Genomic DNA, 15,697 nt, shown 5'->3' on the forward strand with positions numbered 1-15,697 from the left:
AGACTTGCTTTAACCAAAACAAGTTAGGGCACCAGTCCTCCTTGAACCTGGATGACATGTTTCAAAAAGAACAAACTACAGCGTCCTGCAACCTCACCTGGATTCAATGGAAGTCTGTCAAATCAGCATCAAAAGAGCACATATGTTTTGGAGCAACCGGCTCCATAGAAAAACATTAACAAATATATTGAAGCCTGGACCACCATCTATCCATCTGAATCACGAATACAACGCTCACTGCGGTCAAGCCATCTCACAGCGTCTTTAGAGTTCTCAAAAAAATGTGTTTCTCCCAAGGCAACCACTCGAAGCATCGCAGGATATAACATCGCATATGGTATTTGGAGAGTACGCAAGCGCCTCTTTACCTCCTTAAATAGAAGACATTTCTTTTGGATATCTGCCGAGAAGTCCGGAAAAAATGCTATACGATGACCATCAAAAGTGACATCTTTCATAACTCTGGCCGCTTTCAGAATGGCATCCCTGTCTCGGTAATGCAGGAGCTTGACAAGCATAGTTCGGGGTCGTGACCCTGGCGGAAGTGGTCGCATGGGAACCCTGTGAGCACGTTCCACAGCATGCATGCGTGACAAAATTGTAGCACCAAAAAAAGATTTCAGCCACGTCTCAATATATTCAGTCGGGGTATTACCCTCCGTGCGTTCAGGCAAGCCCACCAATCGGAGTCTATTCTCCAAATCATCGGCCTTAGGGCTTACTCAGACGAACGTAAAATACGTCCGTGCAACGCGCGTGATTTTGACGCGCCTCGCACGGACCTATGTTAGTCTATGGGGCCGTGCAGACAGTCAGTGAATTTTGAGTCCGCTGCGTAAAACTCACGACATGTCCGTTCTTTGTGCGTATTTCGCGCATCATGCACCCATTGAAGTCAATGGGTGCGTGAAAACCACGCATGGCACACGGAAGCACGCTCGTGTGAATCCAGCCTCAGCCTGTAAACTCAAAATGGCGCGGTCATGCTGCAAAAGATCCCTTTGCATGGGTAAAATGACGTCTTCAGTCGCGCTAACGCCGCCCTCCACCGCCGATATCCGTTCTGAGACCTTTTGAAAATCAAGGCAAATAAGCCCCACATCCTCACTCACACCTCCCAAATGCAGCGACAAGGAAGACAGCGAGGTATTACATTTAGTGATGGCCAGAAATACATCAATCATAGAGGGTTCACCCTTCCCCAGCACAGGCAATGCAGGAGGAGGTAGTGACAGAGAAGATCCCACCTCAGGCTGAGTACATAGTTCCAGGAAATGGCCGTCACAAGTCTCATCAGCGCTTACCTCGGTGTGCACCTCCAGCGTGGGGACAGAGGTATGTTTAGGAGTCTCTGCGGGTAGTGCAGGCTTACTTGGCGTGACAGAAGTGTGTCTCACATAGCCCGCCAGCTTAGAGGCCTACGCACATGCGACTGCAGGGGAGGCGCCAGCGCCAACTTGGCTCTCCCGCTCCATCGCCACATCTTGTTTCCGACGGGTCATGGCCGCGATGTCGACAGAACAGGGCTGCAAACCAGGCAGGAATGATCACCCAGGTAAGTAGCACCAGGCTGTTCAAATTGTTTCCTGTAAAGAGCTCCGAAACAGGATAAAAGCAGGATCTCTAGCAGGAGCTAACACGCTATGCGTCCCCTCACATCCCCAGTAAGGCTTCGCCCCTTTAACCCTGATAGGTTTAATGAAGCTTGTATTATGGTTATACTCAAACCTGGTAAAGAACCTCTTCTCACAAACTCTCTCCCCATCTCCCTCTTAAACTCAAATATGAAATTGTTCAATAAAATTTTGACCAATAGATTACATCCGTTCTCCCAGATATTATCACGCTTTCCCAAACAGGATTTACCCATGGCAGATACTTAACCTACAAAATCAGAACTGCGATTAGTGCTATCACTCACTCTCGACTTGTCAAATGAAAAATATTAACATAGATGCCAACAAGGACTTTGACAGGGAGTCCTGGGCTCCTAATTTCAGGCATTTAAAGTTCCGGAATTTTTGGGAAAGATTTTATATATGCAGTACAACCTATATATTCTGGTCCCCAGTCCGCTGTGTGAGTCAGTATCCCTTCTCCCATATTTAACATGGGTAAGGGAACAAGACAAGGATGCCCGCTTTCCCCTGTATTATTTAATTTATCTCTTGATCCTCTCCTTCGGACTATGCACGTCTTACCCTCATTTTGAGGTATACAAATTGGCAGTGTAAAAACGACGTTTCCGGCTTTCGCTGATGACATTCTTCTGCTCATTGCTAAGCCTAAAAAGGCAATTCCGGATATTATGGCTAAAATCTACAACTTTGTCAAAGTCTCCGGATTTCTGGTTAATTTTAATAAGTCAGAGGCACTACCTAAATTTAGATCAGCAAAGAAACGTTGGGGCCAGAGCTTTCCGTTTCAATGGAGCCAGTGGTGTAACTACTGCTGTAGCAGCCACAGTGGCTGCTATGGAGCCCGCTGCATTTGGGGGCCAGTGCCGCCCGATGTCACAGGTCATGGGGTATGACCAGTGGTGCCGCTAGCAGCCACTATGGCTGCTACAGCAGTAGCGACGCCACGTTCAGTAGTATCTGTGTCCTTAGGACGCAGATACTATTGAACACTACGGCAGAGAAGGAGGTATCTCCCTGCTTCACCATTGTGAAGGGGTTGTCCCAAAAAACACATGTATCCCATATTCACAGGATAGGGGACACATGTGTGATAGATGGGGTTTCGACCGTTGGGACCCCCAGCGATAAGGAGAACGCGGAACCAAAAGTCCACCGAAATGCTCCATGGGAAGCATGGGACTTCCGGGCTCTGTGTCCGGCTTGTATGTCCGGAAGCTCCATAGAAATGAATAAGGTGCCGGTCACAGGCCATATTTTTGTTTTTTTGGGGGGTTGGGGCTGTATGGTGCTATCTACATGGGGGGCTGTATGAAGCTATCTACCGGGGGACGGCTGTATGGCACTATCTACAGGGAGGGAAACAGAGACCCAGGCTGATGGGTAATTCCCATAAGGAGACATTATCCGGCAGTCAGTGGCTCTTAAGCTTAAAACAGCATGGGGGAGATGTAATGAACTGGAATTATGTCACCTATTAAAAATTGTATAGGAAAACTTTCCATTCATTGAGACTTCAATTCTGTCACCTGTTACTGAGCAAGACTGTAAAGTGTCCCTGTATCAGCCTGTCCTGTTACTGACAAAGCTGCGGTATGTAGCACGTTGTTCTGGAGCTCCTGACAGAATTTACAATGTCCAGAGCAAATCTCACCACAAGGAAAGTTCCCCTGTAAACTGTCCATACATAGTGACATTTCTGATCCCGTACCACAATAGGCTACAGATCAGACCCTGCATGGGGAGATTTAGAGCGCTACCCATCAGAAGCTTTAGATATTGCAGAGGTCTGAGGGTCTGCTGAGGGGACAATGTCCAACTATGAGACATCTCGCCCCGTGTATGGTCCTCATTACACTGGTGATGACACTGGATTGGAAAAACTGCCAACAAATGAACTAGGAAATCTGCCGGCAGTTGAAACATCTGACATCTATGGATGCCATTTGGCAGACATGTTATATATAACCAACGTGCCACCGAGCAGCCACAGTAACCATGGAAACAATAGAATCCAATTCATTATTAACATTGTTTCCATGACAGGAGACTAGAAAGTGTCAGTTCTATGGGACACAGCGGCCGGCTGGCAGCTACTCGATATTTCTGACGTTTTGAAAGAGAATTTCAATGTGATTTCCTGATTTACGTTTTAGGAATTAATCCAGTAAGTGGTAATAATGTGAATAATGGTTGTCACTTAGCAAAATCATCGTCTTACAGCAGTTTATATATAATATACAATGTCACTTACTATCCCCCCCTCCCCCTGTAAGAACAGATATTATACTATAACTCCTACTATATTGGGGGGAACAGATACAATTTACATTTAAGTAGCTTATAAATTCTCAATCTTATCATAAAACACAATGTGAACATTGACTTATTCTTGTAAGATCTTGTGAGTAACAGCAGATTTGTCTGTTCTCAGATCATTTTATCCGGATACTTTCATGTCATAATTGATTAAAGTGTTCATGAAGTAGTTACATAGTTTACAGCTAGTGGCTGACATCACTCGTAAACCCAAGAAATGCCACATTTTCATATTTACAAACCAATGGATCCAATAAACGCCCTTGAAAGAAATAATTCAATTTGTCCTGGAGGTAAAAATTCCTTCCTGAAGCCTCCAGACGACTGGACAGATCCCGGGATCAGCGTTGTACTTTGTAGATCCCAGGAACCTTGTATATTGTGTTTCTGAAGAAAAATGATCAACCCTTCCTTCAATCCTTTCCACCTTGGACAATTCCTGGGGTGACATATATCATGTCCATACAGCTTACCCATTTTAAAAACAATCAGCCACAATATGTTTTTTTATTTTGTTTCACTTTATTAGCTTTACCAGTTTAAGTTATTTGACAGAATAGTTCAGCATTTTTAGGATTTGGGTTCGGTCACTGTATTTACTATTTTTCCTTAGAATTCTATTGCAATAATTACCTAAAACACAGATAGATAGATAGATAGATAGATAGATAGATAGATAGATAGATAGATAGATAGATAGATAGATAGATAGAATCCAAAAATCAGGCAGCACTCCAAGGTATAAGCAAGGTAGAAAAAGGTGCTTTATTGGTCCATATACACACACGACGTTTCAGCTCAACACAGGAGCCTTTCTCAAGGCTCACTTGAGATAGGCTCCTGTGTTGAGCTGAAACGTTGTGTGTGTATATGGACCAATAAAGCACCTTTTTCTATCTTGCTTATACCTTGGAGTGCTGCCAGATTTTTGGATTCTACTACAGCAGGTCTGTTAGCCCTGACCTGGGCAGGTCGGCACCCACCTATGATTTACAAGGCTGTGCGGCTGACATTGTATTTGGATAGATAGATAGATAGATAGATAGATAGATAGATAGATAGATAGATAGATAGATAGATAGATAGATAGATAGATAGATAGATAGATAGATAGATAGATAGATAGATAGACTGAAGGGCCTGTATTACAGAGAATCCACAGATTCATTTATTTCATTGCTGGACATTGCGTTACCGCAAGTTTATGACATTTATTAGTGAATCTAACAGGAGCTTCTGGTCACTTTTTCAGCTGCATGGTGGATAAACATGGCGCAAGAGAACCACAACCAAGTTCCTGCACTTTGTACTAATGGTTGTGGCTTCTATGGTAGCCCACGTACCAATGGACTATGCTCCGTCTGCTACACAGAATGGCTACGGAGACAGAACAGCAGCAGCAATGGGAGGAATAGTCCCCCAGGTAACACTGTGTGATGGTGACTTGTGGAATAGTTTGGTGGCCTGAATACAGAAGATCTATCGGAGAACTGATGATAACTTTTGTCTTTTCCTGCAGTGATGTCAGTGAGAAGTGAGGTGGAGGCTTCTACCTCACAGATTGTAGACTATGCAGAGCTTGATAAACCTGCAGAATCTATAGATTCACAAGGACAAGTCAGGTAAGTTATTCATCATTTCTGGGGCAGTATATGTGAGAAGTGATTCTACCTGTTGTAAGAGTACAGGGTATATGTGGAAACAGAATATTATAGTGAAGGCCTTTCCAGGGGTCCACAATGATGTTTGGTATGAGTGCCCTAAGACTGACGCCAGTGAAGAGCCTACCTGTCTTTTTTTACCTCTGTTCGTTCTTGATCAGTATTTTTCTGTCTTGCAGTTTTCTTCCTCAGACAGATTCAGGCTCCTCTTCATCAAATGGAAATACCTTAGAGAGAAGAATTGAGGTGTATATTCGGAACATACGTTTGGGGGTAGAATTACAGCGAGGAAAGAGAAAGTATAATGATACAGAACAGACATTGGACAGTGCTGAGAGTAGGCGATTATTTGCTTCGGTGAGATTTATCCTCGTACGGGGTCATAATGAGGAGTCATTTTATGTCATTATTATGTATTTTTCTACAGCTTCAGCATCAGATAATGCACAGAAACCTTCTGACGATCAAGAACTCTCCCCACCAAAGGCCAAAGTCAAGAAAGTGAACCGTTGCCACGTGTGCCGCAAAAGAGTTGGGCTCACCGGTCTGTATACATATAAGACATTACTTTTTATGTTCTGTGTAGAGTATAAAGAGATGGTGCTCATATGTTTGGTAGCTGGAGTTACAGGAAAGTCCAGCATACAGATCCTGAGTAAAATTATATATACTTTATATATACTTCCTCACCAGCAAGGTAATAAACTGGTTGGGTTGATGTATAAACTTCTATGGGGAGAAGTTCTAGAAACAAATATTGAGGTCCTACTTCTGATCAAACTCTACAAGTAAATGTGGAAAAAAGGGGTTGTTCCAAGAATAACATTTATCACCCATTCACAGTATAGGTGATAAATGTGTGATCTCTGGGGTACCCATAACTGGGACACCCACTGACTACTAAAATGGGGATCTTGAACCCCCCACTCACAAAGATAGCCGAGCGCTGTATTCATCTATCTCCGTCAGTTCCATAGTTTTTAAATGGAACAGCAAAGCGCATCCTCGTCCTGCTCTCCGGTCGAGCTCCTCTTCACTGTGGTCGTGCAGTGAGGAGGAACGGGGAGTTCTGACCCCCGTTCTAGCGGTCTGTGGGTTCGCAGTGTGAATAGGGGTTATAAAAGTTAATATTGGGATGACACTTTTAAGTTTGAACTAAATGTTTCACCTATACCCAGAGGAGGCTGCAATTGTGGCTGGTTGATCCACATGGCAGTTCTAACACTTAAAGTCTATGTAAACCCTTGAAAGTAATTTTTTATTTTATTTTAATAAAGATGTCAGTCAGTGTGTTTGGTGCAAGTTTCAAATTAGTTTTATTAAAAATTATTTTTACTTTTTGAGATACAGCTGCTTTGTATACTATATCCTTCGCTGAACCCTGTACCTGTCAGGTCTGCGGGACTGACGGGTTCAGTGACAGTGGGTCATGCTTGTCTCTGACATGCAAGATCTGCCTGATATCCATCACATCATTGTTCATAACTTAGATATGATAGATTACAGGTGGATCCTACGTGTCAGGGACACGCAGGACCCACTGACACTAAACACGTTACGGATTTAGGTCTTAGCGCACGATACAGCTGCTCTGTATAGAGAATACAGAGCAGCTTTACCTCAAAAAGTAAAAATAATTTTTAATAAAAACAAATTTGAAAGTTGCACCAAACACACTGACTGACATTTTTAATAAAAAAAAGCCTTTAATAATAAGTCAATATTCATTAATGTTAGTAATATCTGAAAATGTGGCTTTATATTTGGCTACGTATAAGTATAGCAGAGATTCCATTATTATATAAGAGCAAGATGGTGGTTGCCATATTGGTTTTTAACTATGGAGATGTATTACAAAGTCACTGTCAGCTGCTGTTAATATGTCCATTTTTTGCCAGGCTTTGACTGTCGATGTGGGAATATATTCTGTGGGATACATCGTTACTCTGACAGGCACAGTTGCTCCTATGACTATAAAGCTGAAGGAGCTAAGAAGATCAGAAAGGAAAACCCTGTTGTGGTTGCGGAGAAGATCCGTAAAATTTGAAAGCAAAATTCCATCCTGTGTGACACCAACATTGTGGTGTGGACTGTGGTGTGGTAATAAGTCATACAACCCACCTTCATCATCCTGACTCTACATCCAGGGATACACTCCTTCTCTTTTATCTTCCTTATTTCTCCTTTTCTTCTTCTCCTTTGATTATAGCTTTTCCCCAATTCCTACAATTGCAATAAGAATGAAACAAAAGATAAAAAAAAGTCAAATATCCTTTAAGGGGTTTTTCTTTAGGCCATCAACTTCCTGTAATATCATCCTGACTAAACATCCGGGGATACAGCTTTATTTTTATCTTTACTTTCTTCTGTTCTTTATCTGTTGTTTGATTGTAACTTTCCCCAAATCAATATACATGAGATAAGAAAAAAACAAAAAATGATACAAAAAAACAAAAGAGAAAAAAATAGTAAATCTTTCCTAAACTTTCCCCAGGGTTTTCCATGCTGTGCACAACTGTTTATATTGGAGAGGGGATGTGATGGAGTGTAATGTAATCTCTACACCGGTGTCTACAATATCTCCGCTCTCATCTCCCCTATCCCTTATATAAGTATTATCCAGCATTGTGGTGTGGTAATAAGTCATACAACCAAACTTTATCATCTTGACTTCACATCCAGGGACACGGCTCCTTCCCATTCATTTTCCTTGTTTCTCCTTTTTTTCCTACTTGAATCTATAAATGAAATAAAGATAAATCACAATAAATAAAAAAATTGTAAAATCTTTAAACTGTCTCCAGGGATTTTTATACTGCACATAACTATTTATAAGACTAAGTTCAATCTTTGTGTTGTGATGTAGTTTAGTAAAGTTCATAGTTTCACCATAATCGTGAGTAAAAACCGTGGCAAAAATAAAAGCAGGAAAACCACATGTTAGTATTTACAGGATTGTCACAGTTCTGCCACGAACGCGGTTACTGCTTTTGTTATAGAAATAATTCAAGGAAATTTTGCTATACCTTCTCCCGTGAATTTTTTTTTTCATTACTAGGGCATGGTATATATTTTAAAAAAGCAGCAAACCCTGAGTAACGTGATTTACAAATACAAAATGTGAATATGTTCTCTAAAAATCTCTGTGCAGGCCATTTGAGGTCCCTTCACGCCAAATTTGTCAAATCTTGTCTTTATGGACCTGGTTTGACAATCATCTCGGAACAGGAAAGAGCCTTCCACAAACTGTTGCCACAAAGTTGGAAGCATATAATTGTCTAGAATACATAGGTAGGTAGTGTTCCCCTCGCATCCACCAAACCCAGATTTGTCCATCAGACTGCCAGATAGTGAAACGTCATTCATGACTCCAGAGAACAGGTTTCCAGTGCTCCAGAGTCAAGTGACGGCCCATGAACATCCACCTCATAACCAAAGAGGCAGGCGGCTTATTATGAATAAAACATCTCATGATGACAGAGATGGTCAGGAAGATGAGGAGGAGAAAGTGGCTGAGACGCACAGCGATGGCGAGTGACCAGGAAATGGACGGGCAGCAGCCGACGGCGGGAGGTACAGCGGGAAGAGCTTTAGGAGCTAATGAACTTCCGCTTGCGCATCAAGTAGTCTAGCAACCAGCAAGGGAACAATGCTAGGCACTAGGGAGAGCATGTTTATCTAATTTTTTTTTCTGGTGCGGTGCGTACCCCCTGAGGCTGTGGCGCATACCCTCTGGGGTAAATGTACCATGTCCGGAGAACCAGTGCTCTAGACCAGCAGGGAAAAATCCATTTACCCCTCCTCTACTCTAGACTACCAGGAAAACAGGTAATAAGATTTTTCTTACAGAAAGCATGACATAAATCTTCTATGTGCCTCAATATGATCATACAGAGAGACATGGAGGTACAGCAGGGACAGGATAGTAAAAGCTGTGTATTCATGATCTGTGCAACTCGAATCCTGAATACGGTCATACACATGTCCTCACTTGTAAGAATCAGTTCCCAATGCTTAGTAGTGAGGTTGTGGTGGATTTAGGATTACATTAAGCTGACAATTTGAACAGGCAGAGCTGCAGTATAAAGCATGGAAGAAGACAGAGCCTGAGCCACAGATGAAACAAGGAGCAGTGTTTCAGGCTACCTCAGAATTCCTTTACAGCTTAGACTACCATGTACTAATACTGCAGGTCTAATCATAGATGTGCTGTAATGAAGAAGGTGCTAAACACATAGAAATATAGGGGGGAATTTATCAATAGGTTTATGCCTAGTTTTTTGGCATAATAAGTCACAAATCATGGCATTTGTAGATGTATTTGTGGCTTTGCCAGTTTTGTAAAATGGTGAGAAAAGTGGGCGAGATTTACTGGGAGTGAGCGAAGTATCCACCTTTTCGACAGATTTATTAATACTAAAGCCAAAATTTTGTCACAAATCTACATCTCATTGTCATTTTCTGACTGTAGGAGGGTAATGGAATAATTTGGGATTGGTAGAAATGTTATAGATATGGTGAAGATGATGTACAACTCCCCCACTGCTAGAGTCATTGTAGGGGGGAATTGTCCCATACTTTCGTGCTCTTCAGAGGAACATGGCAGGGATGACCCCTCTCCTCGCTCCTATTCGCCATATTTATTGAACTCTTGGCAATATTTTTTAACAGGTTCCCGACCGCTGGCCGTATTTATACGGCCAGCGGTCAGGGTCTCTAAAGTCCGGCGTATAGTATATATACGGCCGCACTTCAGAGACTGTGCACGCGGGATCGCGTGCACACAGCTCTATGCCCTGGCTGTTGCTAACAGCCATGGGCACTGGGCAGAATGTCAGGGGTCAATCTTTTGGCCCCTGAACATGTGATCGCTGTGACAACCAATCACAGCGATCACATGCATTTCTGCATAGAAAACAGTGTGCACGCGATCGCGTGCACACAGCCCTGTGCCCTCGCTGTTACCAACAGCTCTGGGCAACGGGCAGAGTATCAGGGACCAATCTGATGGTCCCTGAACATGTGGTCGCTGTGACAACCAATCACAGCAATCACATGCATTCCTGCTTATAAAACAGTGTGCACGCGATCGCGTGCACACAGCCCTGTGCCCACGCTGTTACCAACAGCTCTGGGCACTGGGCAGAGTATCAGGGACCAATCTGATGGTCCCTGAACATGTGGTCGCTGTGAAAACCTATCACAGCGACCACATTTGTTTTATTTTGACTTTTCTGGCAGTAAATCTCCTGCCTCTTTTCTTCTCCTCAAACATTGTTTCAGTTTGAGGGGAAGAAGAGACTCGGGAGAATTGCTGCCAGAAGATTACAGTTACAGTTACAAAAAATACAGTTACACTATAAAACATTCTCTGTATAGATAGATTTCTATCTATCTATACAATCTATCTATCCATCTATCTTTTTTTCTATCTACCTTTCTTTCTTTTATTCTATTAGAATAGGCAGGTAGGGAGTATATAATTATATATATATCCACATATATATAATATATATAGCAATAGCGGTTTATTTTTTTGTTAGCGGTAGTGTAGACATATATACCAGTTAGTTTGTGTGTTTTATAAAAAAAAAAAAAATTTGTTTAGTTAGTGTTAGTGTTAGTTACGTTATGGCGAGGAAGTTGTTTAGCGCCGAGGAGGCATACGCCATGCTGTGGTCTGAGTCGGAGACCGCATCAGAGATGGCGTCCGAGATGGAACCTGTTTTAGGTAGTGACGATGACAGCGTCACTTCAGGTTCATCTTCAGGGGACGTTGTCCCTGATGCAGTCGAAACTGCAGAACATGAAAGCGCAGGGCCAAGTAGCGCTGTAGCACGGGACAGCCTGGTCCCTCCAGTCCAGGCTCTTGTATGGGCACCTGCCCCATCTTTTGGGCCTAGAATCCACGGATTTACGGCCACTCCTGGCATAACCGTGGACAATACAAATTTTGTCCAAATGGATTACTTCCATTTATTTATAACGGACGACATCCTAAATCAGATTGTCCACGAAACAAATTTATATGCCACGCAATATATAAGGCAGAAACCTTCATCCACCCATGCCAGAGATTGGACGCCCACCAATTTGCAGGAATTAAAAAAATTTTTGGGGCTCACCCTAAATATGGGTATTGTCAAAAAGCCCTCCATTAGGTCTTACTGGTCAACAAGACCCGCCCAAGCCACCCCAGTATATTCTGCAGTAATGCCCAGGTCTCGTTATGAGACAATAATGAGGTTCCTCCACTTCAATGACAACGCACAGGCCCCCCCAAGTACCGATGCAAACCGGGATCAGTTGTTCAAAATAAGACCGCTAATAAATTCCCTGAATAATTTATTTCTGCAACTCTACACCCCTGAGCAGAATGTAAGTGTGGACGAATCCCTCCTCAACTTTCATGGCAGACTTAGCTTTCGCCAATATCTACCTTCCAAAAGGGCAAGATATGGCGTTAAGCTCTACAAATTGTGTGAAAGCGGGTCAGGATATACCACCGCCTTCAGAATTTATGAAGGGCGGGACCGCACAATAAATGTTCCGGGATGCCCCCCTGATCTTTCCACCAGCAGTAAGATCGTGTGGGAGATAATGCAGCCTCTGCTTCACCAGGGGTACCACCTGTACTGTGATCATTTTTATTCGAGTGTGCCCCTGTTTAGGCATTTGCATGCTGCAAGGACTGGGGCATGTGGTACCATGCGCAAAAACAGAATTGGTTTTCCACAGCAATTAGTGGGGAAGCGCATGGTAAAGGGGGACTCCTGTGCTTATGCATCTGAAGAATTGCTGGCGGTCAAGTTCAGGGATCGCAAAGATGTGTATGTGCTAAGCACGATTCATACCGCAGGAACAGTGGCAGTGAGGGAAAGAGGGGCAACATCGGACAAGCACAAACCAGTGAGCGTGTCCGAATATAACAAGTACATGGGGGGGGGTGGATTTAAGCGACCAGGTTTTACAGCCCTATTTAGTAAAACGCAAAACTAAAACCTGGTACAAAAAGGTGGCCATTTATTTGTTACAGGTGGCCATCCACAACTCATTTGTGCTCTACAAAAAAAACAGAGGCAGAAAAAATTATTGAAGGCCTCATTTTTGATGTTCAGGACACCCGAGAATGCCCCCAGTCTGAGGATGTCACGCGACTGACTGAAAGACACTTCATCAGTCGGATTCCCCCAACAGCAACCAGAAGCAACCCCCAGAAAAAGTGCCGCGTCTGCAGAAAAGACGGGCACCGCAAAGATTCCCGATATTTCTGTCCCTCATGTCCCTCGCAACCAGGCCTGTGCATTGAGCCATGTTTTAAAAAATACCACACTGTTCTGAATTATTAGATTTTAGTTAATTTGTTGAAAATATATTTGCCCTACATTACGTTTTTATTTTTCCCATGATTTTACTCCAAGGGTGAGGGAGGGAATGGGTGGGGGGTGGATGCCATGTTTGCATATTTTCTAAAGTTCATCTGCTGGAGAGCTCCATTTGCATTAACCTGCAATTTCTTATTTTAGAAAACCCCAAAAAATAAATTCCCATTATACCCCTAGATGAATATTTTGGGATTTCTGCTTCAAGAGCAGATATTTTGGAAGTGTTATAGAAACTCTGTTGAGTTTTGTAAAACCAGCTTTGAAAAAAAGCGATATGTGAAATAATCTTCTTCTATCCTCCGCCCTCCTACATCTCTATGTGATAAATAAGGCCACATATTTGGTATCCCCATGCACGGGAGAAGTGGCAGAATGTGAACGGAGATTAATTTTGTCCGTGGTCTATGCCGTGTGTGAAAAATGCTGGTATAAACTGGCGCATTTGCTAAAAAATTGCTAATTTTATTTTGATCCATCTTATTCAAGAAACTTTCAGAAGAAAACTGGACTGTCTAAAAATATGATAAACCCCTTGAAGGAAACCTTGTGGGGTCTACTTGTGTGAATGAAGTCATTTATGGGGTGTTTCTAATGTTTCAGCAGCATTAGGCCCCCCAGAAAACAGTATGCGGCTATAAAATCAAATGCAAAATTCCTGGACCGAAAAGGCCAAAAAGCCTCCTTTTATGCCAAGCCCTGGCACATGCCCGCACAGTGAATAAGGCACACATATTTGGTATCCCCATGCACGGGAGAAGTGGAAGAACGTGAAAGGAGATGAATTTTGGCCGTGGTCTATACCGTGTGTGAAAAATACTAGCCTAAACTGACGCATTTGCTAAATTCTTGCATTTTTTTCCAATTTTGCCCACTTTAGAGAAAAAAATAAAAATTATATATACTGACAAATGCCACTAAAACAAAGCCCTATCTGTCCTTTAAAAAGAGTGTAAAATTCAAAGATGAACTTTATTCACCTACAGAGTTATAGTCATCTAAAGAAGCGCATAGCAAAATTGTGAAATTTGCTCTGGTCATTTAGCTGTAAAACAGCCTAGTCCTTAACCGGTTAAATCAATCCAAGTTTATTAACAGTACATATTACATGAAATCCTGCATAATAAAGTGTTTTCATTAAAAACATCACATTACATGCACATATGATGTCCACAAACAAAAGATTTGAACCTCCCTCAACCTTCCCCCACCGCCACCCACACAGCCCCATACCAACTAGTCATAGTCAGTTCCCAAGCATTACACGAAAAGTAACAGGACATCCCCAGCACATTCCAATATACAGCCATATTTGTCCACTTATACAGCAGTCCCGTGCCCAAGTAGATCATCCATCATATCGGCACTATTCCCCCCACCCAGTGGCGTAACTACCGCCGTAGGAGCCGTAGCGGCTGCTACGGGGCCCGCGGCATGAGGGGGCCCGTGTCGCCCGCCGGCACGGGCCCCCACCATGGCCGGAGGCTCCGCTAGCAGCCGCTATGGCTGCTACAGCGGGACGCCACTGAACACTACGGCAGAGCGGGGAGGTATCACACCGCTCTGCCATTAAACAAAAGACATGTATCCCCTATCCACAGAATAGGGGATACATGTGTGATTGCTGGCATTGATAGGGAGAACGGGGGACTGAAAGTCCCCTGAAGTTCTCCATCACAAACCTCGGACTTCCGGGGTCTGTGTCGGCAGCTCCGGAGAAATGAATGGAGCGCCGGTCCCGCTTGTGTGCATGCGTGACCAGCGCTCCTTTCATTTTTAGTGAGCTGCGCAGACGCCGGAAGTCAGAGGTTAGTCATGGAGAACTTCAGGGGACTTTCAGTCCCCCGTTCTCCCTATCGCTGCCAGCGATCACACATGTATCCCCTATCCTGTGGATAGGGGATACATGTCTTTTATTAGGACACACTGTAGGTCGCATTTTTTGGGAGGGGGGACGCTGTATGGCGTTCCCTACAGGGGGACGACGCTGTATGGCGTTCCCTACAGGAGGGGGGACGCTGTATGGCGTTCCCTACAGGGGGGGACGCTGTATGGCGTTCCCTACAGGGGGGGACGCTGTATGGCATTCCCTACAGAAGGGGCTGTATGGCGTTACCTACAGGGGGGCAGTATGGCGTTCCCTACAGGGTGGGGGGGGTGTATGGCGTTCCCTACAGGGGGGGCTGTATGGCGTTCCCTACAGACCCCCCTGTAGGTAACGCTATACAGCCCCCCTGTAGATAACGTCATACAGTCCCCCCTGTAGATAACGCCATACAGCCCCCTCTGTAGATAGCGCCATACAGTCCCCCCTGTAGATAACGCCATACAGACCCCCTGTAGGGAACGCCATACAGCCCCCCCCCCGTAGATAACGCCATACAGTCCCCCCTCTAGATAACGCCATACAGCCCCCTCTGTAGATAGCGCCATACAGCCCCCTGTAGATAGCGCCATACAGCCCCCCCTGTAGGGAACGCCATACAGTCCCCCCTGTAGGGAACGCCATACAGTCCCCACCTGTAGGGAACGCCATACAGTCCCCAACTGTAGGGAACGCCATACAGTCCCCACCTGTAGGGAACGCCATACAGTCCCCACCTGTAGGGAACGCCATACAGTTCCCCCTGTAGGGAACGCCATACACCCCCCTGTAGGGAACGCCATACAGTCCCCCGTAGGGAACGCCATACAGCCC

General features: G+C 44.1%; 2 protein-coding genes across 2 annotated transcripts in view; one reads left to right on the plus strand and one right to left on the minus strand.

Annotated features, from left to right (window-relative positions):
- Positions 1-15,697, minus strand: part of LOC142750495 (uncharacterized) — a 177,027-nt gene that overhangs the window by 143,414 nt on the left and 17,916 nt on the right. Inside the window, exons 3-5 of the mRNA XM_075859496.1 lie at positions 8,267-8,355; positions 7,739-7,840; positions 5,759-5,844 (exon numbers count right to left, since the gene is read on the minus strand). The gene's annotated coding sequence lies outside the window, so the exon portion shown is untranslated. The remainder of the gene's footprint in view (positions 1-5,758; positions 5,845-7,738; positions 7,841-8,266; positions 8,356-15,697) is intronic.
- On the plus strand, positions 3,718-8,416 carry LOC142749867 (AN1-type zinc finger protein 6-like). Its single transcript, XM_075858398.1, has 6 exons — positions 3,718-3,804; positions 5,209-5,379; positions 5,476-5,578; positions 5,797-5,954; positions 6,045-6,161; positions 7,516-8,416. The coding sequence occupies exons 2-6, from the start codon at positions 5,226-5,228 to the stop codon at positions 7,662-7,664; spliced, it is 681 nt and encodes a 226-aa protein (XP_075714513.1). The 5' UTR covers positions 3,718-3,804; positions 5,209-5,225; the 3' UTR covers positions 7,665-8,416.

Source organism: Rhinoderma darwinii, chromosome 3 (genome assembly GCF_050947455.1).
Source record: "Rhinoderma darwinii isolate aRhiDar2 chromosome 3, aRhiDar2.hap1, whole genome shotgun sequence".
In the NCBI taxonomy this organism is placed as follows: Eukaryota; Metazoa; Chordata; class Amphibia; order Anura; family Rhinodermatidae; genus Rhinoderma; species Rhinoderma darwinii.